This window comes from Podarcis melisellensis (genome assembly GCF_964234715.1).
Source record: "Podarcis melisellensis genome assembly, chromosome: 8".
Taxonomy (NCBI): domain Eukaryota; kingdom Metazoa; phylum Chordata; class Lepidosauria; order Squamata; family Lacertidae; genus Podarcis; species Podarcis melisellensis.
In genome coordinates, this window is record NC_138540.1 from 25638869 (window position 1) to 25665289 (window position 26421).

Below are 26421 nucleotides of genomic sequence, written 5' to 3' on the forward strand. Positions count from 1 at the left end.
TCAGGGTCACTGTTGAAGGGCTGGAAAGGAATTTTCCTGCATTGGCAGGTTTTGCTTTCCCCGTAGCAAAACGTCACAACTTTGGTGGTTTCAGGCCTTGGGTGGAATCCTTTAGTCTATCTTCCAAAATGGGGGGGGAGCAGGAAGTTGCGACCCACGCCCCCCTTGTGGTGGTGATACCAGGGTTCCGCGTTAAAAGGGTCTTGAAGAGGAGGCATTGGCCATACACCAAGAGGTTGTCATTGCTCTTCTACTTCTAGATATTCTGTGCTTCTACTTCTAGATATTCTGAAGGTTTCAGGGCTACAGTAGTTATACTGTGCACAAGAGGGTATGTTAAGATGCTGATAAATTGGTGGGTACGAACCAATCCATTCCTGAATCTTCCAAGAGTTGTGAGCCTGTAAGTGACACATGGTTTTCATAACAGTCTTGCAGGCAATGGAGTCCCACTATGGAAAGAGTAGTAGATATTGAACCTAGAATTGTGATATATAAGGAAGCGGGACTAAGGGTGAGGGTATGGATGCTAGTTTCTTATCAACTGTGCCACACCTCTGTATGTGAAAGGGTTGGATAAAAACTTCTATATTGACCTCATTTGGGGCAATAAGGGGAAGGCTCTTAGTGGGAGGGAAGTGGAATCTTGTGCCTCCAACACAACCCTAGACGTTAGCAAGTCTGTAGAAATCATAGGAATGATTTGCTGCAGCTGGAAGGAGTCAATGGTATGTGATTGGATTCCCCAGCCTCCCAAACTGGTTATATAATGCAACAGTGAGGAAGATAGCCTGGACTATCTGGATTGAAATATAAGCCTATTAAGAAGGAGTTGCCAAGAGGTAAGGCTGTTACACCATCTTAACAAACCAATGAGGTAAAGATGGGACATATCCAACACATGCCATGAATCCAGAGGAAGAGTGATGTTTTTGGCATGACCTGTGAATATAGGTTGCATTCAATTCAGTGGCCTGAAATGAACAGATCCAAGTTAGTTGTTTTGTTTAACTTGAATGGGTTTACACGGCACAGGAGCAATGCTGGTTGCAATTTTATGAGATGAGGATTTGGTAATGTAAGATGTGTTCATTTGTAACAGATAATTAGTGCTCTCCTTCTTGCTCTTGTCAGATAAGCTAAAGGTCTACCTCCCACTTACCTTACAAAAGGCAGAAGAAGTTGCAATGAAAGGGAATGCGATTGCACAGCTTTCCAATGGTTTAGCCTCATAGAAACCCTGCAGGGTGGGTTAGGCAAATGGGGCTGTTAATCAAGCACATTTGTACAGTCTGAGATCTAGTTCTCAGACCCTTACAATGAAAAGGTTTAGCAAACCAATCAAATTGCACATCTGTATAGAAGTAACACCAATTAACATACACAAATACCCCAATAAAGTAGATAAATGAATAAGCAAAACGTAAAACCCACAGTTTCTCTTGCAAGACAAAGCATTCTCCTTTTCAATAAACGGGGGGAGGGGGAATCCCTACCATCAGTTATTGCTGATAAAAATATTGGAGTATTTGCTATCTTAAATTCCCTAGAATTATAAATTTGCATTGTTGTCCCAAAGTCTTTTGACCATTGCAGCAGGAGTCCAAATTACTGTAGACCACTCAACTTTCAGGGACCCTCTAGGACTGAGATGTGCCTCAGCTCTCTCTCCCTTCTGCAAATCCTCAGCCAAAAAATGGGAAGGACACTTTCCCCCAGAAGCCTCCATGACCCCCCAAAGAGCCCAGAACACTGAAATCAGAATCAGAGCCCATTTCCAATAACTCACACCAGCTGTTTCTATAGCAGCAGAATTTATTTAAGATAGGAATCCCAGCACCAGAAGACAATAATATAAGGAAGATTTTACTAGCTATTATGATACACTTTTCTCATAAACCTCAACCCACTCCTGAAGTGAGATTGGCTTGGTGCATCACTGCCTGAAAAAGCCAGCAGAAGCAGATTTGTAGGAGAACTGAGTGGACAAAAAACCCCACCAAGTTAAAGAATGTTTTATACATTTCCCTGAGACACAACTCTCAATGGCCCTAACCCTTTCAAGAGCACAAGAGGCTAGACTCATTTTGAACTTTAACATGAAACATCCCTGTGACAAGTCCTGCTGCCAAATGTTACATTAAAGAGATGGACTGCAGGTAGGGCATCCTTGAGTTTTGTGATACCAGCCCCAGGTGACAAGGTGGCTGTAAATTTCTAGGCAGGAAGCAGTTACTTATGTGAGTATAATTCCTAGGGGTCTCATATAATTCCTAGGGGTCTTAAAGTTTCTCTATAAACCCCAGCTGCCAATGAACAAAAGTTTGGCTCAGTACTGTCCCCAAGCTCCCTAATACAGGCTAAGGAGTACTGTAAATGCTACACAAATCCTGAGTGGCATCCATAAGATGGTTAGATTATGGTTACCAGATTTTTTTCCAATGAATCCAGGGACACTTTTTATTTTATTTTTTTGAAGCTGAGTAGCAACAGGAAGTCAGTCGTGGGGATGGTGAGGCAAAAGACCCTGGGCCCAAGAACACATGCATATTGTATAAAGGTGCAAAGCCCTTATTTCGCACCCTGTGAAACATAAATGCACAGAGTTTTTTTTAAAAAACTGGGCAACGGCTGCCCGCCTGCAAATCCCAAACCTTCCCCTATCAGTCAAAATAATGGTGGGAGGGGACAGGAGATCTGTACTGTCGGACATCCCCGGCTCCCCTTTGGCAGTGATGGCAGCAGAGGCAGTCAACAGCCCGGAGCCAGCCTGGTCGCTGCTCGCTGCCATGGTGCCTGCCATTTTTCCTCACCGGAAGTTCCAGCAAGGAAAAATGGTGGGCGCCATGGCAGCGGGCAGCTCCTAAAGCCTGCCAGACCTGAGGCTGCCACTGCCACGTTTCCAGGGGACATTCCGGGGACGGAATTTGTCCGGGGGCAGATTTGCAAATCTAAGGACTGTCCCCAGAAACTGGGGACATCTGGTAACCCTAGGTTAGATGGGTCCTTCTATGCCTCTTTCCAGCAACTCCTGCAGCCAAGCTGGTGACAAACGTATTGCTCTGCTTTCCTTTGGACCACATCAGTGAGGCTGAGAGGGAGGTCTTGTCATCTAGGCGGTCCAGGACCTCCACATGCATCGCCCAGGCTTGCGCCCCAGAGAGATCACTTTGGTTTGACTTCATCCTCGGAGGTGCACTCCTTTGTCTCTCAAGACAGATGCCAACAATTCTGCTTAGGACAAACATTTTATATATAACTCTCTGAGATTAGGCCAAATGTAACATACTATATCGGCAGACCGGTTCCCATGCACAAGCAATCACAAATAAGGAATCCTTTTCAGAATTATGAGCATACTATAGTCATAAATGAGGCACCCTAAAGTTGGATGAGAAGTATATTATTATTATTATTCCATTTAATGTTATACATTCACATCATCATTATCCACTATACCACCCTGGCTCTTTAGAGCCTGTCAATTTCTTTCCCTTCCACCTCATGGATTTCGAAATTAACCTTTATATCACTGCTATTTATAAGTTTTTCAATTCTAATTCTAATTAGACTTATTACAGAACGTCTCAAAAATTAAATAAAAATAGAAAGGTAGAAAATTTCTCACTACAGGTCATCGGACAACCCTGCTAGTGATGTTAATTGCTTACAATAATCTTTCAAATATCGTATAAATTTACTCCAATGCTTTTCGAATACTTGATCGTGCTGGTTTTGGATTTTTCCTGTCAGCTTTGCCAGTTCTGCAAAGTCCATCATCCTCAATGTCACTCCTATTCGTTGGTACTTCTTGCTGTTTCCATTTTTTGGGCTAAAAGAATTCTTGCCACAGTTGTTGCATACATAAACAGTCTTTTATCTTCCCTTAGTATCTCTTCACTCACTACACCCAGTAAAAAAGGCTTCTGGGTTTTTTTAACAAAAAGGTTTTTTTACTTTCGCTTCCCTTACATTACCAGCACACGTTAGTTCTTGTCTTGTACACTTTAGCCAGTTTAGCTGGTGTTAAATACAATCTGTACATCATTTTCATAACATTTTCTTCAAGTGCACCGCATGCAGTAAAATGAAAGGCCTTTATGCGGGATAGAGAACAGATTTTTGATCAGAATCGTTTTATGAAGCTTGTTACATGTTCTGCTGCCACCCTTGCACATGGCCATTCAAAGAACCAATCAACTGAACTTAGAATCCCATGGAAACCTTCCTTTGCATGGTGCCAAGTTACGGGCACACCGTTGTCCTCCAATCGTTTTTTGTAAAGCAGTCCATCATCCCTAAGAACATCATACTCGCAGGTTAACATAAATGTCTCGGGGAGCTGACACACAATGTCATCTTCCACCAGAAGAGCACAGTGCTTGGGATCAAAAGAAAGCTTCATCATTTCGTGCAGCTCCTTTGAAAACGGGACTGGCGGGGGTGGTTTGTAGCCCCTGACTTTAAACTCATCCGGGATATGATCTGCATGGATCCATTTCTTGCATTTCATCTTCATTTCTTCGGAAACATGGGCCCCCTTCAGGACTTGATCCAAATATGCTAGCTTCACATTCATAAACCTGAGGTCAAATTCAACAGTCCATTTTGTGAACAGGATGGGGACATTTCGGTTTTGCTGATAAGATGGCAAGTTGTAGTCCAGTGTTTGAATATTTGGGTAGAGCAGGATCTGGGCTCTGACCTTTGGGAGATCCTTTCTCGTTAACAGATGTTGACAGACAAGGGGAACAATTCCAGCCCCAGTGCTGTCACCAGCAATGACAATACGATTAGGGTCTACCCCATAATCACTTGCATTTTTCAAAAAGTATTCAGTGGCGGTGATGCAGTCCATGATTTGTGTAGGACAGCGGTGCTTAGGAGCCAAACGTTGCCTAGAAGATGATGGAGAGAAGGGGCAGGGGAGAAAGTCAATCCTGTTCTTACTTAAAGACAAACCAGTCTAGTTCACACTTTCTAAAACAATATGTGAAATGAAAGATAGTCAGCGTTTGGAATCTGCCCTTCTCCAACTTTGGTAGGACTGTTCTCCAACCAAGTGACATGTAGAAAAATGCATAGAGTAATGTCTGCACTGATGGCTCAGGCTATGGGACATTCTAGTCCAGCACCCAGTTTTCACAGTGGCCAACCAGATGTTTATGGGAAGCCTTAATGAACTTCCAAAAGGTCAACTACTTCAATTGAAAAAGGAACACGACAGGGGTGCCCTATCTCTCCATTGCTATTTATTTCGGTCCTGGAGGTGCTCTTGAATGTGATCAGGAGGTACCAGTTGGTTAAAGGGGTTCAGGTCGGAGCTAAACAATATAAGCTTAAAGCTTTTGCAGATGACCTGGTTTTGACGTTGCAGGAGCCAGAATCTAGTACGAAAAGAGTTTTAGAACTGATTCAGGAGTTTGGTCAGGTGGCAGGGTTTAAATTAAATAAGCAAAAAACCAAAGTATTGGAGAAAAATATGACTTTGACGGAAATAGAAAAGCTTCAGAAAGAGACAGATTTAAACGTGGTGAAGAAAGTGAAATACCTAGGGATAAATATGACCGCCAAAAACCTGAATTTATTTAAAGACAATTATGAAAAATGTTGGTCAGAGGTAAAAAAAGATCTAGAAACATGGTCAGATCTGAAGCTCTCCTTGTTGGATCGAATTGCTGCTATAAAGATGAATGTATTGCCAAAAATGTTGTTTTTGTTTCAGACCCTGCAGATCGTGGACAGAATGGACTGTTTCAAGAGGTGGCAGAGAGACATTTCTAAATTTGTTTGGCAGGGCAAAAAGCCCGGAATAAAATTTAAAATATTGACTGATGCTAAAGAAAGAGGGGGATTTGCCCTGCCAGACATGAAGTTATATTATGAATCAGCAGCTCTCTGCTGGATAAAGGACTGGCTACTTCTTGAAAACACTGATATTCTGGATTTGGAAGGGTTTAATAATGCGTTTGGGTGGCATGCGTATTTGTTGTATGACAAGGTTAGAGCTCATAAAACGTTTAAGAACCATATTGTCAGGAAAGCAGTTTTTAATGTCTGGACAAGATATAAAGATTTATTGGAAAACAAGACCCCAAGGTGGTTGTCACCTATGGAAGCCAAGGCTCTGAAAAGTCCCAATATGGAGGCCAAATGGCCGAAATATTGGGAGATATTAGATCATGATGGAGATACATGGAGATTGCAGAGTTTTGAGAAACTAAAAGATAAAGTGCGAGACTGGCTACATTATTACCAAATTAGAGAGATTTTTAATATGGACAAGAAAATAGGTTTCCAGGCGGAAAAATCGAAATTAGAAACTGAACTGTTAGAACCTAAAACAAAGGTATTGTCAAGAATGTATAACTTGCTGTTAAAATGGAATACTCAGGATGAAACGGTCAAATCAGCTATGATTAAATGGGCACAAGACATTGGTTATAACATTATGTTTGCTGACTGGGAACGGTTATGGACCACTGGTATGAAATTTACGGCAGGTAATGCCTTGAAAAAAAATATTATGAAAATAATTTATAGGTGGTACATGACACCAGTCAAGCTTGCAAAGATATATCATTTGCCCGATAATAAATGTTGGAAATGTAAGGAAACTGAGGGAACATTCTATCACCTATGGTGGACGTGCCCAAAGGTAAAGACCTTCTGGGAAATGATCTATAATGAATTGAAAAAGGTATTTAAGTATACCTTTCTTAAGAAACCAGAGGCCTTCCTCTTGGGCATTGTCGGCCAAAAGGTATTAAAGAAGGATAGAACTTTTTTTATGTATGCAACAACAGCAGCAAGAATTCTCATCGCAAAGTATTAGAAGACACAAGATTTGCCCACCTTGGAAGAATGGCAGATGCAACTGATAGACTACATGGAATTGGCAGAAATGACTGGCAGAATCCGAGACACGGGAGAAGAGCAAATAGAAAAAGAATGGAGGAAATTTAAAGACTATCTGCAAAAACATTGTAAATTATTTGAATGTTAAAGTGATGCAGGATATTGAGATAATATGGCATTAGTGACAAAGTTGAAAGACATGTGAAAAGAGGTTTTTAAGTAACAAGTAAAGAAATATAGCAAAATTTAACCAAGGATGGGGATTAGAAGATAAGTGGATAGCAGTGGTAATGGTTAATTTAAAAGAAATTAAGCAATATCAAAACCAGTTAAAATAGAGGAAGAATTTGCTGAAACTAATTTGGAAATTGGAATACAGAAAAGGGAGGTGTGAGGAAGTCGGGAAAGTAAGCTTCATGAAATTAAGAGTTGAATTTATATATTTTTGTTTGATTTTTGTATTTTTATTGTTTATTGTTTGTTATTGTGTTGTTTTGTCTTGTTTGTTATGGAAACCCTAATAAAAAGTTTTTTTTTTTAAAAAAAAAGGTCAACAACTTCACAATGTAATTTAATTTTATATTTCAGTAAACACTGCTGTGGTTCTAACACTGCTGTGGTACACAAGTCATAAACCAAAAGAGGCTCACTTAATTAAAATTTACCATCCTGAGCAAATGATTTTTACACCCTGGGCAATTACACAGCAGACATGATGTCTGCCTTAGAACACGGGATTCTTTCATAAAATATTCAATATGTCAGATACATGTTTCCACCATATAACTGTAGCAGTGAGTTGCCATAGAAATAGATTAAGTGTAACAGGGTGCAAAACCTAGACCGTAATTGTCTCTTACTGTTTCAGGAACAGGTACAAAGGACCTTTGAGACCTTTCCATTGGGAAATGAGCAGCGGTTTATGTATAATGAGAGCATCAAGATCAGGATCTAGTGGCAGAAGGGCCAGAGCAGGGTTTGCATTCAGGGATAGACCAAGATGAGAAACGACATCAAAAGTAATTTGCCCAAACCCAGTAAGCTTGTCACACTGCCACCCTCAATGTATGGGAGTCCCTCCCTTGCTTGCAGCCCCATGCGCACAACAACTTATTCGAAAACTCTCATAAGCCCAGACCATAAATCATGCTGTCTGGGGTTGATGGGACTTGGCATTTAACAACACCTGGAGGACACTGCATTGGCTAACTCTGTACCATCTAGTGGCAAATCCCCACACTGCTTTTGGGAGTAATTTGGGGGGGGGTGTCACTTGCTTCCACCCTTATCAGCTGTTCAGGATATCCAGGATGAATGCAGGAATACATAGACTTACCCAACACACACAAGCACTGATTCACTTTCTCTGGAAAGGTAGCGGCACAGCTTCCGATAAGCTTCTGGATAGTAGAAAGACCTTCAGTGTATTAATACTTTACACAATGCCATGCACATTTCTACATTAATGTGGGTTGGGATGACGAGTATAATGAAACCCCAAGTTTTCTTTGTGGCTCTGTTTGTATCTGAGCCAGAGGAGAATCCCCATCTTTCCTATTTACCCAGCCTTCCACCTATCCAGATCCCAAAGTCAAACTAATACCCTCGTTGTCAAAGATTATTTCCCTCCCCATGGCATTTCCTGCATGTGCCTCTTCTTTCTTCCTACTGTACTACAAACCAATAGATCTGGCTTCTGACTCTCTGAGCCAGGGGTTGCCCTTCAGATGATGATGATGATGATGATTAGAGTTTATATACCAACCCTATAGCCAGAGGTCTCAGGGCAGTTCACAGAAAAGATTGGACTACATTGGATGTCATTGGACTACAACTTCCATCAGCCCCAGCTATCCTAATGGTCCAGGAGAAGTTGTAATTCCCAAAGGCTGGAGGGTACCGATTTGGCAATACTTGCTTCTAGCCTTTCTCACTAGCTAGAAATCTGGTCACCATAGTACCAATTTGGTATCCATCAATTGTGCTAAGAGACTGGAAGTAAGGAGATAAGAATAGGATTTAATCAGGGGTGCTTTATTAATTATACCTTGAGCTACATAGAAAAAAGGATACCATGTGTGTGAAATCATCTTATGTTTATCGATTTCTGAAATGCACACACTTAGCAGATACCTAATGTGGAATAGTTTTCCCCCATATACATTGAACTCTTCTTCTCAGGGTTACTTTATCTCTCTCTGGCCTAAATGACCTCTTTATTTAAATATATTGTGATGACTGCAAATACAGCTGAAAGCTACATATGATACCTTCATTACCATCACAGCTGCTTTCTTCACACCAATTCCTTTAAAATATGTGTTTTTTTATATATATATATATATATATATATATATATGCTTTCGTAGATTTTCACGGGTACAGGAATGCAGGTTTTGGTGTCCTCGGGTGTCTTCCCGTGTAAAAGTTGGGGTGTCTAGGCGACGTTTCGACGAGGTCTCACTCGTCATCTTCAGGCTGGTGCTTTCGGCTTCTTGCTCTGTTCCAGTAACAAGAAGCCGAAAGCACCAGCCTGAAGATGACGCCTGCATATATATATATATATATATATATATATATATGCAGGTTTTGGTGTCCTCGGGTGTCTTCCCGTGTAAAAGTTGGGGTGTCTAGGCGACGTTTCGACGAGGTCTCACTCGTCATCTTCAGGCTGGTGCTTTCGGCTTCTTGTTACTGGAACAGAGCAGGATCTCAGTGTTTGAGTTCCTATAAATACTGTTGAGGGGGTGTGGTGTATAGCCTCCAATGTTCTGGGCAGAGAGGAAGTTCCCAGGCTAGTGTGCCTTTTCTTCTTTTGTTCCTTAATTACTAGAGGGATATCTTGAGTGATTTCTTGAGTGATATCCTGAGTACCACTTAGGTGGGTCATTAGGTGTGGATTAGTTGCTAAAGTCTTTGTGTCTTGACCTCTTGAACTTTGTGAAGAGTTTTTCTGAGAAGATGGCTGTACTGCACTTAGTTGTGCTCTGGCTTGGCTTCGTGTATAGGGGCGAGCTGTGGTTTTGTGGCCTGTATATACATATATATATATATATATGTATGTATGAAAGCATTTATAAACCACTTAATCTTCCAAAAATCCCTGAGCAGTGTACAGTCCAAAAAGGAAACGAAAAACATCAAAACATTAAAATACAGCTTAAAACCAATAGAGTAGCAACATGAAAACATATAAAAGGTTAGAAATATATGGGTTGCCATATCTTGAAGAGCAAAAAAGAGGACACTTTTGCCAACTTCTACTTTTAACTATTGATCGATATGGAAAAGAGGACGTGTCCTGGAAAAAGAGGATACATGGCAACCCTAATTACAGGATCACAGTCATGAGCCAGGGAAATCCAGGGCAAAAGGAAAAGACTTCACAAGATGCCTGTAGCAACTGGTTGTAGCTGCTTGCTGTGTGGAAGAGGGAAGGGGATTTCACAGTACAGGGAGAACAACAAACAGAAAATGCCTGTTTTGGGGGACACTGCCCCATGATATTCTCAGAGCCAGCCAGCCCATTAGGCTTGGGTGAGGCAGTCTCCTCAGGCAGCAGGCTGGGGAGAGCTGGCAAGTCCCCCAGGAGTGTGCTGCTCACTGCTCACTGCCTCCAACACTTGTCACCCAGGCACCACCTGGAAAGAGCAGGGATACTGCTGCTGCCATTGTTCCTAGCCAGCCTCCTTTTTTCTCCTCCACTGCCTTCAGTGGGCTGGGGCTTCCCCAGGTTACATCCAGTTGCCGCAGGCGGCAGGGCATTGGGTGTGTGTGCCATGTTCTGCTTTGCCTCAGGTGGCAAAATATCTAGGGCCGGCCCTGGATATTCTGTAGGATGCGGTGCCCTGATTAGAATTTCCATAAACGACCTAAGTAATGGATAAGTGGCCTTTCAGGTAACCTGCTCCTGAGTTGTCCTGATCTTAACCACAAGACCTTGAACATGCCCCGGTAGTTGATCAGCAGCCAGTGCAGTGGCTTCAGCACAGGTGTAATATATGCCTGTCCGGTTGGTCTACTCAACAACCTGATCCCAGCATCGTGCACGAGATGCAGTTTCCAGATCCCCACATAGATCTCACTGGTTGTAAGTTAAATTAGAATGACTCACTTATGCTCCCGAATAAGCCAGCTCCTCCATACAGGTAGATAATTCCTCTCTGTCCTGTGGATAGGCCCTTTGGCTGATAAATCCTCACAGTCACATTGTCAAATTTTGTGTCGATAGTGTATCTGGGCTCGCTCCCTGCTGGCATTGCAGAGGAACTCCATTTAAGGAGTGTCGGTTTTGTACAGATTCCCAACATCTCCAAAATAGATCCCTGTTTAGAAAAAAACAAAAAAGCAACAGAAGCTAGTATCAAGCATAGTTAGCTTTCAGTTTAATAAGGTTTTCGAAAGGTCTGTTTGTAGGAGTAGTGTGGGGTGAGAAATGCTTCATTGATTCATTCAGAAGTTTAATTGATTTCATTTCCATTTGTTCCAATTGCATTCATGAAATGTTCTCTTTGTTTTCATTCCCCCCCCCCCTTAGTTTTCATTTTCCCTTTGGTTTCAATGGGAGACTCAGACAGCTTTATGCAGTCTGTAATGTCTTCTGTGACATTTTGGTATGAAAATATTATTACTACATCTCCGAACTTGCTTCCTCCCTCTGCCTCTTTTACCTTTTGTGTCATTTCATTTTGGTTGCAATTCTGAGGACAGGGATCTTTCTCATCACTGACAACTGTTGAGATACTCCAGGAGATATTTTTTTGGGGGGGAGGGGGGTCGTGCAATTTGAATGCCCCTATCACTCTAATATGTCAACGGAATGGAACGGGTTGGGGCTCATTTGTTTTGTTTCCCAATCAGTTTAAAAATGAATGAACAGTGACCTCCGGCGGATGCTCTTTGCTTTACACCTGCGCGGGATAATCTCCACGAGGGAATTGCAACACTCCATCGGCGTTGCTTTATTTAAACCACTTACCGGTACCTTCTTCCAAGATCTCTGCGTGGTGTTGCAATGGTATTGCTGCATCCGCAGCAACTGCTGCCTCCAGGTGACCTCCCACACACCTCTAATCAGAGGTGAGACAAATTTTTCTCAGAGTATCGTTCTTGTCCGCCCACCCCGAAGATTCTGCATCAGCTAGCCCTTGCCCCGGGCGCACAATATGGGTGGGGGGCGCAAACCAGGCACGCCCCTTGCAGAAATCCCTGCCTGGATGATCCAGCGGGCAGCCACCGCAGCGCGAGAGTCCACCCGGCGGCAGGTAGGACTAAGAGTGAAGACCCGGTGGAGCCGGCTGGGATGCTGGCCACTCGCCACGCAACCGTGGCTGGCGGGGCGTTGGAATCTCCCAGCGCGCCGCGGGCAGGCAGATGAGCTGCAAACAGGTGGGTCCCGTGTCGGAGGGAGCCTCTGTATGAGAGGATGACAGGGCAGCGTCTCTATCTCGGCAATCCCCACCTTTTAGGGGGCGGGAGAGAAGGGCAAGAGGAGAGAGAACTCGAGAGGGCGCTTCCTCTGTTCACTTCACCGCGCGCAAAGACGCACCGAGCACCCCGCGCATGGATGGAGGGAACCTCCTTCCCACCCCGGCTGCTGATTCACTTGCACAAGGGGGAGATCCGTGGGAGGGAAAACCACAGGGGAAGTTGCTAGGCAGAGAGCAGTGGCGTAGCGTGGGGTGTGCAGGGTGGGCCGGGCGCAACATCTGGGGGTTAGGGTTAGGGGCGCAAATCCACGGGTTAGGGGGCGCAAATCCACGGGTTAGGGGGCGCAAATCCACGGGTTAGGGGGTGCAAATTACTTGCCTTGCCCCGGGTGCTGACAACCCACGCTACGCCACTGGCAGAGAGGGGAGGAGGAGGACCCTAACCGGCTGGGGACTGTATGTGTTTTTATTCGGAGGAAGCAAGAACCGTTGTCCCGAGTTCGTGGGCGCAGAGGAGCGGGCTTCAAAGCTCCGATCCTTACTTGGAAGCAGCAGCGCTTGAGTGAGCGAGTGGTAGCAAACCTGAACCCCCTTTACTGAAAGGAAGCCCGGTGATTTTAGCGGAGGCATGGGATCATCAAACTAAAACCTAAGCTAGAAAAATCAAGACACACACCCCATGCCTCCCTCCCTTGCTGTGCACAAGCCCCGTCACCAAACCCACCTTCTTCTCTTGCTGGTTACTGTGGTTTTAACATGTAGACACCCCACTTTTGCAGGCTTCCCCCGGCCTAAATTGCAGGGTGGAAGGCTGCACCTGTTGACTTTCTCATTGGCATAGGTGTTGGAGGCTTAAAGCTGCTATCATGCCACATCCTCTCGCTCAGCACCCCAGTTTCTTGTAACAATGGTATAACAAGCAGGGAATTCAATTGGTCTTGATTTTTCCAATACAGTAATGGAATAGTTGCACCTGTTGGACATCTGCCTTATGCAGATTTAAAAGCCTTAGATCTTTTAACAGGGAAATGGTTGGAAACCTACCTCCAGTTTCTGCCATAAATAGCCCATCTTCCAAAGGACTGTGATTGCCTTGTTATGTAGACTGTTCACCCTTATTGTGAACATTTTCTTTGAGATTTTGATCTGGCAATACTATTTCCCACTTATTCATGCATGTTTGTTTGTGGCTGCCGTAACACATAACAGCATCAGACCCACTTGTTAAGCCTATTAAGTATTGGGTTGGGGGGGGGGATGTCCACATTTTAGTTCAAAAGGACCACACTTGTGGACGATGCAGAACCCTTCCCACTTTTTTGCTAGCTGAGTTCACTTCAATCCATTTAAGTTAGAAGTTTGGAATCATAAAGTTGGAAAGGACCATGAGGATCACTTTTGCCCAACATGGAGCTGAAACTCAGGACCCTGAGATTACGAGTCGCATGCTTTACTGACTGAACCATCGTTTTATTGGTGACATTAAATCATACAGGCATGCATTTGTTGCTGTGGGGTGTTGTTGTTTTTGCTGTCTTATTGGAGTTACTCAGTACAGGCAGCATTGGAAATCCATTGGCTCAGGGGCTTAATGCAGTCCTCTAAATCTCTTTCTGGCCCTCAAGATCTCTTCCTAGGCCATTTTCCCATCTCTCAGCCTCTCCTCCTTCACTGGTCATCCTCTGCACTCTTCTCAAGGGTTTTTGCATGGTTGGAATATGCATGTCATTGACCTGTGATGTAGTATGGGAAAGGGCCCGAGGGCAAAGGGGGCCCCCAGTGCACAACTCATCCCTGCAACTCATCCCCAGCTGCCCAGTCCACCAGGAGGCACAACCCCCTGGGCGACACACGCTACGACGAGCACAGCTGCTTTCAGCAAACAAAGGGCATTTGCCCTGGCACTCTCTCACCCCAGAGAAACCCAATCTTTATGTCTGAATTGGAAGAAATAGCATTCAGGTTTTCTGGGGGAAATAATAATAATAACAACAAAAATAATAATGTATTATTTATACCCCACCCATCTGGCTGAGTTTCCCCAGCCACTCTGGGCAGCTCCCAATCAAGTGTTAAAAACAGTACAGCGTTATGTATTAAAAACTTCCCTGAACAGGGCTGCCTTAAGATGTCTTCTGAATGTCAGGTAATTGTTTATCTCTTTGACATCTGATGGGAGGGTCTTCCACAGGGCGGGCGCCACTACCGAGAAGGCCCTCTGTCTGGTTCCCTGTAGCCTCACTTCTCGCAATGAGGGAACCACCAGAAGGCCCTCGGCACTGGATCTCAGTGTCCGGGCTGAACGATGGGAGTGGAGATGCTCCTTCAGGTATACAGGACCGAGGCCATTTAGGGCTTTAAAGGTCAACACCAATACTTTGAATCATGCTTGGAAACGTACTGGGAGCCAATGCAGATCTCTCAGAACTGGTGTTATGTGGTCCCGGCGGCCACTCCCAGTCACCAGTCTAGCTGCCGCATTCTGGATTAATTGCAGTTTCTGGGTCACCTTCAAAGGTAGCCCCACGTAGAGCGCATTGCAGTAGTCCAAGCGGGAGATAACTAGAGCATGCACCACTCTGGCAAGACAGTCTGCGGGCAGGTAGGGTCTTAGCCTGCGTACCAGGTGGAGCTGGTAGACAACTGCCCTGGACACAGAGTTAACCTATGCCTCCATGGACAGCTGTGAGTCCAAAATGACTCCCAGGCTGCGCACCTGGTCCTTCAGGGGCACAGGTACCCCATTCAGGACCAGGAAATCCCCCACACCCACCCGCTCCCTGTCCCCCCAAAACAGTACTTCTGTCTTGTCAGGATTCAACCTCAATCTGTTAGCTGCCATCCATCCTCCAACCACCTCCAGGCACTCAGACAGGACCTTCACTGGTTCTGATTTAAAGGAGAGGTAGAGCTGGGTGTCATCTGATGAACACCCAGTCCAAACCCTCTGATGATCTCTCCCAGCGGCTTCATATAGATATTAAAAAGCATGGGGGAGAGGACGGAACCCTGAGGCACCCCACAAGTGAGAGCCCAGGGATCTGAACACTCATCCCCCACCACCACTTTCTGGACACGTCCCAGGAGAAAGGAGCGGAACTACCGTATAACAGTGCCCCCAGCTCCCAGCCCCTCTAGACAGTCCAGAAGGATGTTATGGTTGATGGTGTCAAAGGCTTCTGAGAGATCCAGCAGAACTAGGAAACAGCTCTCACCTTTGTCCCTAGCCCACCGGAGATCATCAACCAGCACGACCAAGGCAGCTTCAGTCCCATGGTGAGGCCTGAATCCCGATTGGAAGGGATCCAAATGGTCCGCATCCTCCAGGCGTGCTTGGAGTTGTTCGGCAACCACCCGCTCAATCACCTTGCCCAAGAATGGTAGATTTGAGACTGGGCTATAGTTGGCCAAATTGGCTGGGTCTAAAGATGTTTTTTTAAGAAGCGGTTTAATGACTGCCTCTTTCAGCAGGTCTGGGAGGGCTCCCTCACAGAGGGAAGCATTCACCACCCCGCAGAGCCCATCGCCCAGCCCTTCCCGGCTCGTTTTTATCACCCAGGATGGGCAAGGATCAAGGAGACAGGTGGCTGGTTTCACTTGTCCAAGCAGCCTGTCCACATCCTCGGAAGTAACAGATTGGAATTGATCCCATGTAAAAGGACCAGACAGAACTCTAGCACTCTCCCGCCCTGGCCCTGCTCCCACAGTGGAGTCTACCTCCTTCTGAATCTGAGCGAAATATCTGCAAAAAAAAATTGCAACAGCATTGCAGGAGATCTTGGGGTCCCTACCAGGCCCTGGCGGTGCAGGTGGTTCTGATAGATTGCGAACCACCTGAAAAAGTCTCCTGCTGCTGTTTTCTGCAGATGCCATGGAGGCAGCGAAGAAGGCGCTCTTCGCCGTCGCCATTGCCACTTGGTAGGCTCAATGTTGAGCTCTAGCCCATGTCCGGTCTGATTCAGAATGAGTTTTCCACCACCGGCGCTCTAGCCGTCTCAACGATGGTTTCATCGCCCTCAGCTCCAGGGAAAACCATGGGGCTGTCCAGGCTCCATGCAATCGGAGAGGGCGCTTCGGAGCCAAACAGTCAATAGCCCTGGTTAACTCCGCATTCCAGCGGGCCACCAGGGAATCAGCTGAAAGCGGTGAGACAAAGGCAAAACTTTCGGATAGTGTGGGGAAAGTGGGAAATGACTGCTTTTTAGGCAATGGAAAAGCAGAAAGGTGGATGAGCCCCAAAATAGAACTGCATGTCTAATGGCATAACGTGGGGTGAGGCCTCAGGTGCGGTTACCCTGAGTGCAAAATTTCAACACCCGGTGCTGCCTAAATACAGCTGCATACTTCTGTCACTGGGCTCTGTTGAAAATGGCTTCTCTGTGTGGCTTTCCAGATAGCAGAGAGAATCTTCTTCTCTTGTTTCTGAGGCTGTGATCTCTTGGGTGATGCGGACACTGTTAGGCAGCTCCATAGTCCCCACCTCACCCCACACATGGCCCCAGATGCTCGCAAACCATGCTATGCCACTGCGTAGGACAGTCTTTGCCAGCATGGTCCTGCTAGCTGGGGATGCTAGAAGTCATAGCACAAAGCATCCTCAAGAAGTCACATTGATGATCAACACTGTATTTGAACTGTGGAGGAGATAGATGTCCCTCCACAAGCAAGCGCTCACAAATAGAACTGGAAATTTTTGCACAGATCTCTAGTTTTAATACATGAATCCTTCAGGCTGGCTAGCTCAGTAGATAGAGCATGAGATTCTTAATCCTAGGGTCCTGGGTTCCAGTTCCACATTTGGTGAAAGATTCCTGCCTTGCAGAGTGGTGTTATGGTTTGTGGTCCCTTCCAACTCTACAATTCCATTTTTCTATGATAGGGTGGGTGGGTTGCACCTCCTAAAACATGTTGCCTGTTTGAACCATTCCTGGCTGGCCAGCCCCCATGCAACTAAAAAAATAGCAGAATCATAGAATTTGTAGAAGTGGAAGGGACCACAAGGGCCATCTAGTCCAACCCCCTGCAATGCAGGAATATTTTGCCCAACGTGGGGCTCGAGCAGATAACCTTGAGATTAAGAGTCTCATGCTCTAGCGACTGAGCTGCCCCACAGAAACTCCAGGTTCAAAGTCCATCCAACTTACCATACGCAAGGATGAGTGTAACATAATGGAGATTAGGAAGAGTTTGATAGGTCCATCGATTCCTGGAGGGAGATCTGTTCTTCGGACATCACGATAAATCAGCACCACCAGGGAAAGGAGGAAGCAGATCACAAATGTCAGCATCACTGTGGAGAGATCCATCTTCCTTCCTGAGAAGCCTTGGAGGGACTGAATAACCGGCTGATTCCTGGCAACTATTTTCTCTGCTGTCATGCAATTCCAACTTCTGGCGTCACAATTCTGTAGCAATTGATCACACCCTTGTTTTTCCAGGAATTTCTTATGCAATGCTATTCTTTCTTCTGAATAAATAAATAAATGCAATTGTGTGTTCAGTTATGTATGTAAATGGTTTGTATTGAACTTTCAAACTGCATTGCATTGCTTTTGCATTGTGACACTAAATCCTCTGGATGATTGGGAAGATTCCACCCCCCCCCTTGCATCTGCCCAATGCTAGGCTGATGAATTTTTTCTCTCTTTTCCTTGTGGAAGAGTGGGGTGTGTGGATCCTGCTGGCAGGCCATCTCCTGGGTTGCCCTAATGTCAAGGTTGCAGGTTCAATCCCCATATGAGACAAGTGCATATTCCTGCATTGCAGCGGTTGAACTAGATGTTCCTCAAGGTCCCTTCCAAGTCTATCCTGGGCCTCGTGCATCCTTCCACACATGTAGGGACTTAGAAGGGCAGCGTAGGGAGAATCTGCTACCAGAGGTGGTTATAGGCCAGCAAAACTGGTTCAGCTGCACTGGGAGTGCAAGAGGCAGGAGGCGCCGAATTTTAGGATTGCACATGGTGCCGCTGAGATTTGAGAGTCCCAAATCTACCACTGCTGCTAGCGGAAGACACCGGGCCTATTTCAAATGGCCTACTTAGGGATTTACACCATTCTGAGCACAATGTGCTAACCAAAAGCAGAGATCAAGCTTTTTGGGGGAAACATTGTCCTTGGCCATATTTGTGTTTCTATGCAAATAAATTAGAAACTTTTGTCATGTTTCAAACCTAAGTTGTGCTGCCTTTCTTTTCTAGCTTCTGCTTGGAAAATCTGTGAGAATGTTATTTGCCCCCAAAATGGAAAGATGATGGAACCCCGACAAAAGAAGAATGTATACAAAACCTACGGACTATGCAGGAATGGAAAAACTTACCGTAAGAATATGAAATCAGGATAGTAAACTTTTTATAAATGAATGGAAATGGTATATTGAATATTTGCAAACAAATTGAAAAGAGGAAAAAAAAACATTGGCAGGACTACTGTGACAAGCTGCAGTTTGAAAAAAATACAGTGGTACTTCCAGTTGCGCACAGGAGACGTTCCGGAGCTCCGGTCGGATCCCAAGAAATTCACAACCGGAGGTGCTGTTTCTGCGTATGCGCGCAGTGCGGTAGAGCACTGTAGAGCACTTCTGCACATGCGCGCGTGGTGAAACCCAGAAAAATACTTCTGGGTTTGCCTCATTCGCATCCTGAAGGATACGCAACCAGAAGTGTGTGTATCCAGAGGTACCACTGTATAGATATATGAAAATGACCGCTCCCACATCAAATGGGGGCTCCTTTTGCGTGGTCGCACACAGCCCCCTGGATCCCAGTGTGACTCCTGGTAGTTTAGGCTGGTTTCATACTCCCCAGGCTGGATACCTGGAAGTCTCCTCCTACCTCAGCCAATCGCCCAATCCCACCTGGGGAGGCATTGCCAGGGAATTGGCCAGGTAAGGGGAGGGACCCTCCTGTCCACACAACAGAAGGTGAATCTTACCGGCGAAGCGGCAGTCGGCTCCAAAGCTTCTCCCACCCTCCCCTCCCTCAGTTAAGTCTTCGTTCGCAGGTTAACCTCTTCTCCACAGGTACGCAGGCGCTGCTACATCAGGGTCACTGTTGAAGGGCTGGAAAGGAATTTTCCTGCCTTGGCAGGTTTTGCCTTCCCCGTAGCAAAACGTCACAACTTTGGTGGTTTCAGGCCTTGGGTGGAATCCTTTAGTCTATCTTCCTAAATGGGGGGGGGCAGGAAGTTGCGACCCACGCCCCCCTTGCGGTGGTGATACCAGGGTTCCCCGTTAAAAGGGTCTTGAGGGGGAGGCATTGGCCATATGCCGAGAGTTTGTCATTGCTCTCCCCTCCAACGGTGGTGAAACGGGGTGGGGGCTCTCTCTGCTTGAACATATGTTCTCCAGAGCCAGCCCAATCCCCACACATTCTGGATAACCCTGAAGTCTCCCATATCCCTGGCTGGGGACTGGGAAGTATAAACGCCCAGTGCCTGACCCAAGGTCTCCCTACATCTGAAACTTAATAGAGTTGTGGCCAATTTTAATCCCATAGCATGTTGTCTTGAGTCATTATTCCGCTTAGGGGTCACCTCATGTTGGGGGGACTCTGCCTGTCCACACAATAGATGAATAAAATAATGATTTAATATAACTTAGAATATGCAGGGAATGGTGATTAAAAAAACGAACCGCAGAAAGAGGAGGAAGGAAGTCGAGATTTGAAATGTCTGAATTATTGTTAAATTACTATTGAAATGTACATAAATGGAAATCATTTTTAAAAAGAAAGATCTTAAACCAGGCATCCGCAATCTGCAGCCCTCCAGATGTTTTGGCCTACAACTCCCATGATCCCTAGCTAACAGGGCCAGTGGTCTGGGATGATGGGAATTGTAGTCCAAAACATCTGCAGGGCCAAAGGTTGGGGATGCCTGTCATAAACCATTCTGAATCTTAAAGTTTGCCTACACTGATTTCAAAGTAACAAGTGGAAAGAACTGGATTGTATCAGCAGGGAATGTATCACAGAGACCTTGCCTTTCTGGGTGCTTCTACTTCTAGATATTCTGAAGGTTTCAGGGCTACAGTAGTTATACTGTGCACAAGAGGGTCTTTTAAGATGCTGATAAATTGGTGGGTACGAACCAATCCATTCCTGAATCTTCCAAGAGTTGTGAGCCTGTAAGTGACACATGGTTTTCATAACAGTCTTGCAGGCAATGGAGTCCCACTATGGAAAGAGTAGTAGATATTGAACCTAGAATTGTGATATATAAGGAAGCGGGACTAAGGGTGAGGGTATGGATGCTAGTTTCTTATCAACTGTGCCACACCTCTGTATGTGAAAGGGTTGGATAAAAACTTCTATATTGACCTCATTTGGGGCAATAAGGGGAAGGCTCTTAGTGGGAGGGAAGTGGAATCTTGTGCCTCCAACACAACCCTAAACGTTAGCAAGTCTGTAGAAATCATAGGAATGATTTGCTGCAGCTGGAAGGAGTCAATGGTATGTGATTGGATTCCCCAGCCTCCCAAACTGGTTTTATAATGCAACAGTGAGGAAGATAGCCTGGACTATCTGGATCGAAATATAAGCCTATTAAGAAGGTGTTGCCAAGAGGTAACCCTGTTACACCATCTTAACAAAACAATGAGGTAAAAATGGGACATATCCAACACATGCCATGAATCCAGAGGAAGAGTAATGTTTTTGGCATGACCTGTGAATATAAGTTGCATTCAATTCAGTGGGCCTGAAATGAACAGATCCAAGTTAGTTGTTTTGTTTAACTTGAATGGGTTTACATGGCACAGGAGCAATGCTGGTTGCAATTTTATGAGATGAGGATTTGGTAATGTAAGGTGTGTTCATTTGTAACGGATAATTAGTGCTCTCCTTCTTGCTCTTGTCAGATAAGCTAAAGGTCTACCTCCCACTTACCTTACAAAAGGCAGAAGAAGTTGCAATGAAAGGGAATGCGATTGCACAGCTTTCCAATGGTTTATCCTCATAGAAACCCTGCAGGGTGGGTTAGGCAAATGGGGCTGTTAATCAAGCACATTTGTACAGTCTGAGATCTAGTTCTCAGACCCTTACAATGAAAAGGTTTAGCAAACCAATCGAACTGCACATCTGTATAGAAGTAACACCAATTAACATACATAAATATCCCAATGAAGTAGATAAATGAATAAGCAAAACTTAAAACCCACAGTTTCTCTTGCAAAACAAAGCATTCTCCTTTTCAATAAACAGGAAAAAAAATCCCTACCATCAGTTACTGCTGATAAAAATATTGGAGTATTTGCATAGGTATCTTAAATTCCCTAGAATTATAAATTTGGATTGTTGTCCCAGAGTCTTTTGAACTGTCTATTTAAAAAATAATAATCGTTGTTAACATCTCCCAAACACATTCATTCATCTGTTGTAAGTAAACTTCATTTCTTCCAGTGAATTTATTGATTTGAAATTATTGAGGACTGTGAACTTAAACTAACAGCTGAACTGGAGATAAAGAAAATAGAAAGTATCATACACCACAATGTGTTTGAAAGTTTATTTATATTTTAGATTTCATTATTTGAAATACACAATATTTTAAAATGGCTATCTGCATTCCTATTCCATATTCAATTTTCCTCTCCCTCCCTTTGCCTGAAATGTCTTCCCCTTCTTGCACAGGTTGGTTCAGCTTTTTTTCTTTTTCTTTGTATTGGTTAGAGAAAATATATAAAATAAATAAGATGCTTGCAGCACAAGCAATACACATGTTTTTCAAGTAAAGAATGGGATAAATTATTGCTCTTATTTAACTTGCAGTTTTACTTGCCCAGAAGGCCATGCCGCTATCCTGCAGATCACCCAGAAATCTAATACTGTATATCTTGATCTACTTTGTAGATCTCCTTTCTATGTTCAGTCTTCTGGTGTCAATCAAAACTGCAGAATAGAACTGCATTAAACCTTACTTATTCCTCAATCAATCAGCTTATTATGGTCATAGACCAGCAGTTTAAAACTGGCTGAAAATACAATAATTATAACAACAAGATACCATAATTAGTTAAACAACCCAGAATAAAAGCAGGGAGGCAAGAATCACTCACCAACTAGAGTTTTTACTATTACTAAAACAATACAAGTAAACCTTACTTATTCCTGGTTTTTCCAGTTAATCGTTTTAAACTAACTGGCTTTGAACTTGGCTACCTATTTTGTTTTCCACTCACCTTCCCTGAATGGGGGCAGATTCCAGGGATGGCAGTACTTCAGTTATGGGGGGGTTTTTTGGAGGAGACCACTGGAGAGCTTTTCTTCTGTGCTTCATCCCCCACTCAGATGTTTCCTTTCCTACACCATAACGTACGCTAAGAGATGCTCATCAAAGGGTTGTGGAACAACCAAGGGAGCTGCCTCTGGCAACCTTAGCACCTGACAGGGTCTGTAGGGAAGTAAACAGATTTTAAGGTATAGGGTTCCTGAGTAGTTTAGGGCTTTAAGCACTAACCTTAAGGCAGCCCTATCTTAAGGCAGCCCTGTTCAGGGAAGTTTTTAATATGTAACGCTGTACTGTTTTTAACACTTGATTGGGAGCTGCCCAGAGTGGCTGGGGAAACTCAGCCAGATGGGCGGGGTATAAATTATTATTATTATTATTATTATTATTATTATTATTATTATTATTACCTGAGCCCCCTGAATCGAGCCCGGAAATGAACTGGCTCTCAAAGCAGCTGTTTTAAAACTGGGGTTTTATGTAAGGAATATCAAGGCATATTGTCTTTTAAGATAATGGAACTGCAACTGCTGAAAGAATGCTGAGACTGATAGGTCACAAGATAACAGATAACACATATTTAGCCAAAAATTGTGCTTAAAAAGTTCGTAAGTCACATAGCCTGTGGTTGGGACCTAGACACAAAGCCTGTTTGCACCTGTGATTAGAACAGCTGGTGGTCAAAATGGAGTTTGCCCTTTTGGCTTCATAAGATATAAAACTCGTTTATGCTTGCATTTGAAACAAATAGTGGTGTAACACGTGTAACTAGAACAACTTGTGGTTAGAATACTTATGTAAATAGACAAATGTTAAGGGACTTTTGACCATATTTGTACAATGATAATCATGGGGATTGGGTGTCGAGGGTCTGGAGAGGGTGAGATGTAAACAAGGAGGAGAATTTAGTATTTTAATTAGGCGGTCGTGATAGGCTGTGACTTTTGCAGGCCCCTGCCCAGTGGGCAGGCAGAGGAAGAAACTTTGTGCTCCATGAAAGGATAAATGCCTGCGTTGTACTGACCTGAGATGTGCCTCCTTTGGACACCCATTCTTGCAGCTATGTTTTTGTAATCAATAAACTTTTGCTGCTTCACCAGTTTTACTCAGACTTTATTTCAAAGGTCCTTGGGACCGGTTTTTATAGCTCATGTTTTATGAGATCTAAATGGAACCCCAACCAGCAATCTGCTGTCACCAGAAGAGCCAGAGGCTAGGTGAAGCAAGGGTCCTGAGAGCTCAGTCTTAGAGTTTGTGCTTTGTGTGCAGCAGGCTCCAAATTCCGTCCCTGGTTAACCATTATTGGTTCCAACTAACAACTAAGTTGTTCTGGGATCAGGGGCATATGAAGGGGGCGGAGGGGGCGGTCTGCCCTGGGTACCATGCAGGGGGGTGACATGATGGCCCGCTGCCACCCCCCAGCTGTAGAGCAGCTGAGGGCAGTCCATATGTTAGCCGCCCTGAGCCCAGCTTTGGCTGGGGAGGGCGGGATATAAATAAAATTTATTATTTATTATTACAGATGTCACATGTGTGCCACTGGGTGGTTTGCCCCACCCCTTGGCGTCCCACCCCGGGTGCCAGAGAGGGTTCCTCCACCACTGTCTGGGATAAGGCCAAGTTAGTCAAACCACAGCATTGCAATGGTATACTTTGCACCCTTCCTTCCCCACTATTTGTCAGTGATGAACTGGACTGCATTTCAAGGTGATTTCAAGGTCCTTGAAAGTTTGATCTGTAGTGGATCACAGGAGAATGGGATCAAACATTCCCTCGCTTGTTGACCTGACATGGAGAGAGTTGAAATACTAACTTGGGTTTGGTTATAAGCCTCCCCATGGTGGGTGTAATGAAATGAGTTCAGTTTACTCAACAGGTCTTACTTATGTCACACGTGGAATCATTCTGCGCAAGTGCTCCTTCTTATTGCTAAATGTTTCACCTCTTGCAAATGTGGTTGGAATTTTGTTTTGACAATTTCTGGATTTCACAAGGAGAGAGAGAGAGAATCTGACAATGTGTTCAATACAGCCATACCTGGAAGTCGAACGGAATCTGTTCCAGAAGTCTGTTCGACTTCCAAAACATTCAGAAACCAAGGAAGCTCTTGCAGCCAATCGGAAGCCACAGAAGCCGCGTCAGACATTCGGGTTCCAAAGAACATTCGCAAACCGGGACACTCACTTCTGGGTTTGCGGTGTTCAGCAGCCAAAACATTCAACTCACAAGGCGTTTGGGATCAAAGGTATGTCTATATTCATTAGGCTATAAGTAAAGGTAAAGGTACCCCTGCCCATACGGGCCAGTCGTGTCCGACTCTAGGGTTGTGCGCCCATCTCACTTAAGAGGCCGGGGGCCAGCGCTGTCCGGAGACACTTCTGGGTCACGTGGCCAGCATGACGAAGCTGCTCTGGCGAGCCAGCACCAGTGCAGCACACGGAAACGTCGTTTACCTTCCCACTATAAAGTGGTACCTATTTATCTACTTGCACTTAGGGGTGCTTTCGAACTGCTAGGTGGGCAGGAGCTGGGACCGAAAGACGGGAGCTCACCCCGCCGCGGGGATTCGAACCACCGACCATGCGATCAGCAAGCCCTAGGCGCTGAGGTTTTACCCACAGCGCCACCCGCGTCCCCATTAGGCTATATCCAATGTTATATCACAGCCAGGGGAAGACCCACTGACAAAAATGGATATGGGTAACTCAGGCCCATTAATTTCAAGGAGTCTACTCTGCTTAGAACTTAGCTAGCTGGCTGGCCACTACTGCAGCCCGTGTTTTGTTAGCCCAAAAATGGAAAACGAGCGAGGCAACTTAAGCTGACGGAATATTGTGCACCTTTCAAACTTAACATATAGAATAAAAGAACAATAAGAACATCTGTTTAGAGAAGATTGGAACATGTTTATTGAATATATGGGAGGGTTGTGTACACTTAGAAACGTTGTCAGTATTAAGATGAATTCAACAGTATAAATAAGTTTTGATGGATGTAATTATGGAATACTGAATGGTTTAGTTTATGTAAAAAATGCAGAGATTTATGATATGCAAAATGAACCTTGGAAAGAGAAGAAGGGGGAGTCATTGATATTTTAAGGATGTTTAAATGAGTATTCTAAATTGTAAATTATATATATATATATATATATATATATATATATATATATATATATATATATGCTTTCGTAGATTTTCACGGGTACAGGAATGCAGGTTTTGGTGTCCTCGGGTGTCTTCCCGTGTAAAAGTTGGGGTGTCTAGGCGACGTTTCGACGAGGTCTCACTCGTCATCTTCAGGCTGGTGCTTTCGGCTTCTTGTTACTGGAACAGAGCAGGATCTCAGTGTTTGAGTTCCTATAAATACTGTTGAGGGGGTGTGGTGTATAGCCTCCAATGTTCTGGGCAGAGAGGAAGTTCCCAGGCTAGTGTGCCTTTTCTTCTTTTGTTCCTTAATTACTTGAGGGATATCTTGAGTGATTTCTTGAGTGATATCCTGAGTACCACTTAGGTGGGTCATTAGGTGTGGATTAGTTGCTAAAGTCTTTGTGTCTTGACCTCTTGAACTTTGTGAAGAGTTTTTCTGAGAAGATGGCTGTACTGCACTTAGTTGTGCTCTGGCTTGGCTTCGTGTATAGGGGCGAGCTGTGGTTTTGTGGCCTGTGTCAGCCAGATCTGTGTAGGGATTGCAGGGGGGTGCAGCATCCGGAGGTGCCACCATGGTTTGGCTACTGGATGGTGTCTGTAATTTATCTGTGGAGAGGGTCTGGGTTTGGGTCTGGTGTGGTTGATTGGTGATGGCGTTCTGTGTGCCTCTGGATCTGGTGTCAGTTTTTGTGGGGAGGGCTAATTTCCAGATGTCTGGCAAGCGGGATGTGTCGTCACGCTTGTTCATGTTGTGAGGGTGTTTC

The 26421-nt window shown here is 44.6% G+C and overlaps 1 protein-coding gene and 1 long non-coding RNA gene across 2 annotated transcripts; one reads left to right on the forward strand and one right to left on the reverse strand.

Annotated features, from left to right (window-relative positions):
* Window positions 1-2374: 2374 nt before the first annotated feature.
* LOC309377029 lies at window positions 2375-3936 on the forward strand. Its single transcript, XR_014171386.1, has 2 exons — window positions 2375-2411; window positions 2995-3936. It is a non-coding gene; the product is annotated as an uncharacterized lncRNA (long non-coding RNA).
* Window positions 3937-3981: 45 nt separating this feature from the next.
* LOC309376845 (arylacetamide deacetylase-like 4) lies at window positions 3982-17686 on the reverse strand. Its single transcript, XM_081923731.1, has 4 exons — window positions 17432-17686; window positions 10973-11183; window positions 8195-8258; window positions 3982-4898 (listed from the first exon to the last, which is right to left on the reverse strand). Exons 1-4 carry the CDS (start codon window positions 17663-17665, stop codon window positions 4127-4129), a joined length of 1281 nt encoding a protein of 426 aa, XP_081779857.1. The 5' UTR covers window positions 17666-17686; the 3' UTR covers window positions 3982-4126.
* Window positions 17687-26421: the final 8735 nt, after the last annotated feature.

Coding starts and splice junctions, on each gene's coding strand:
- LOC309376845 (XM_081923731.1), bottom strand. CDS start 17,665: ATGACAGCAGAGAAAATAGTTGCCAGGAATCAGCCGGTTATTCAGTCC. Junction 8,259..10,972: donor TGGCTTATTCGGGAGCATAA/GTGAGTCATTCT, acceptor TCTACTATCCAG/AAGCTTATCGGAAGCTGTGC. Junction 4,899..8,194: donor TCAGTGCTTGTGTGTGTTGG/GTAAGTCTATGT, acceptor ATCATCTTCTAG/GCAACGTTTGGCTCCTAAGC.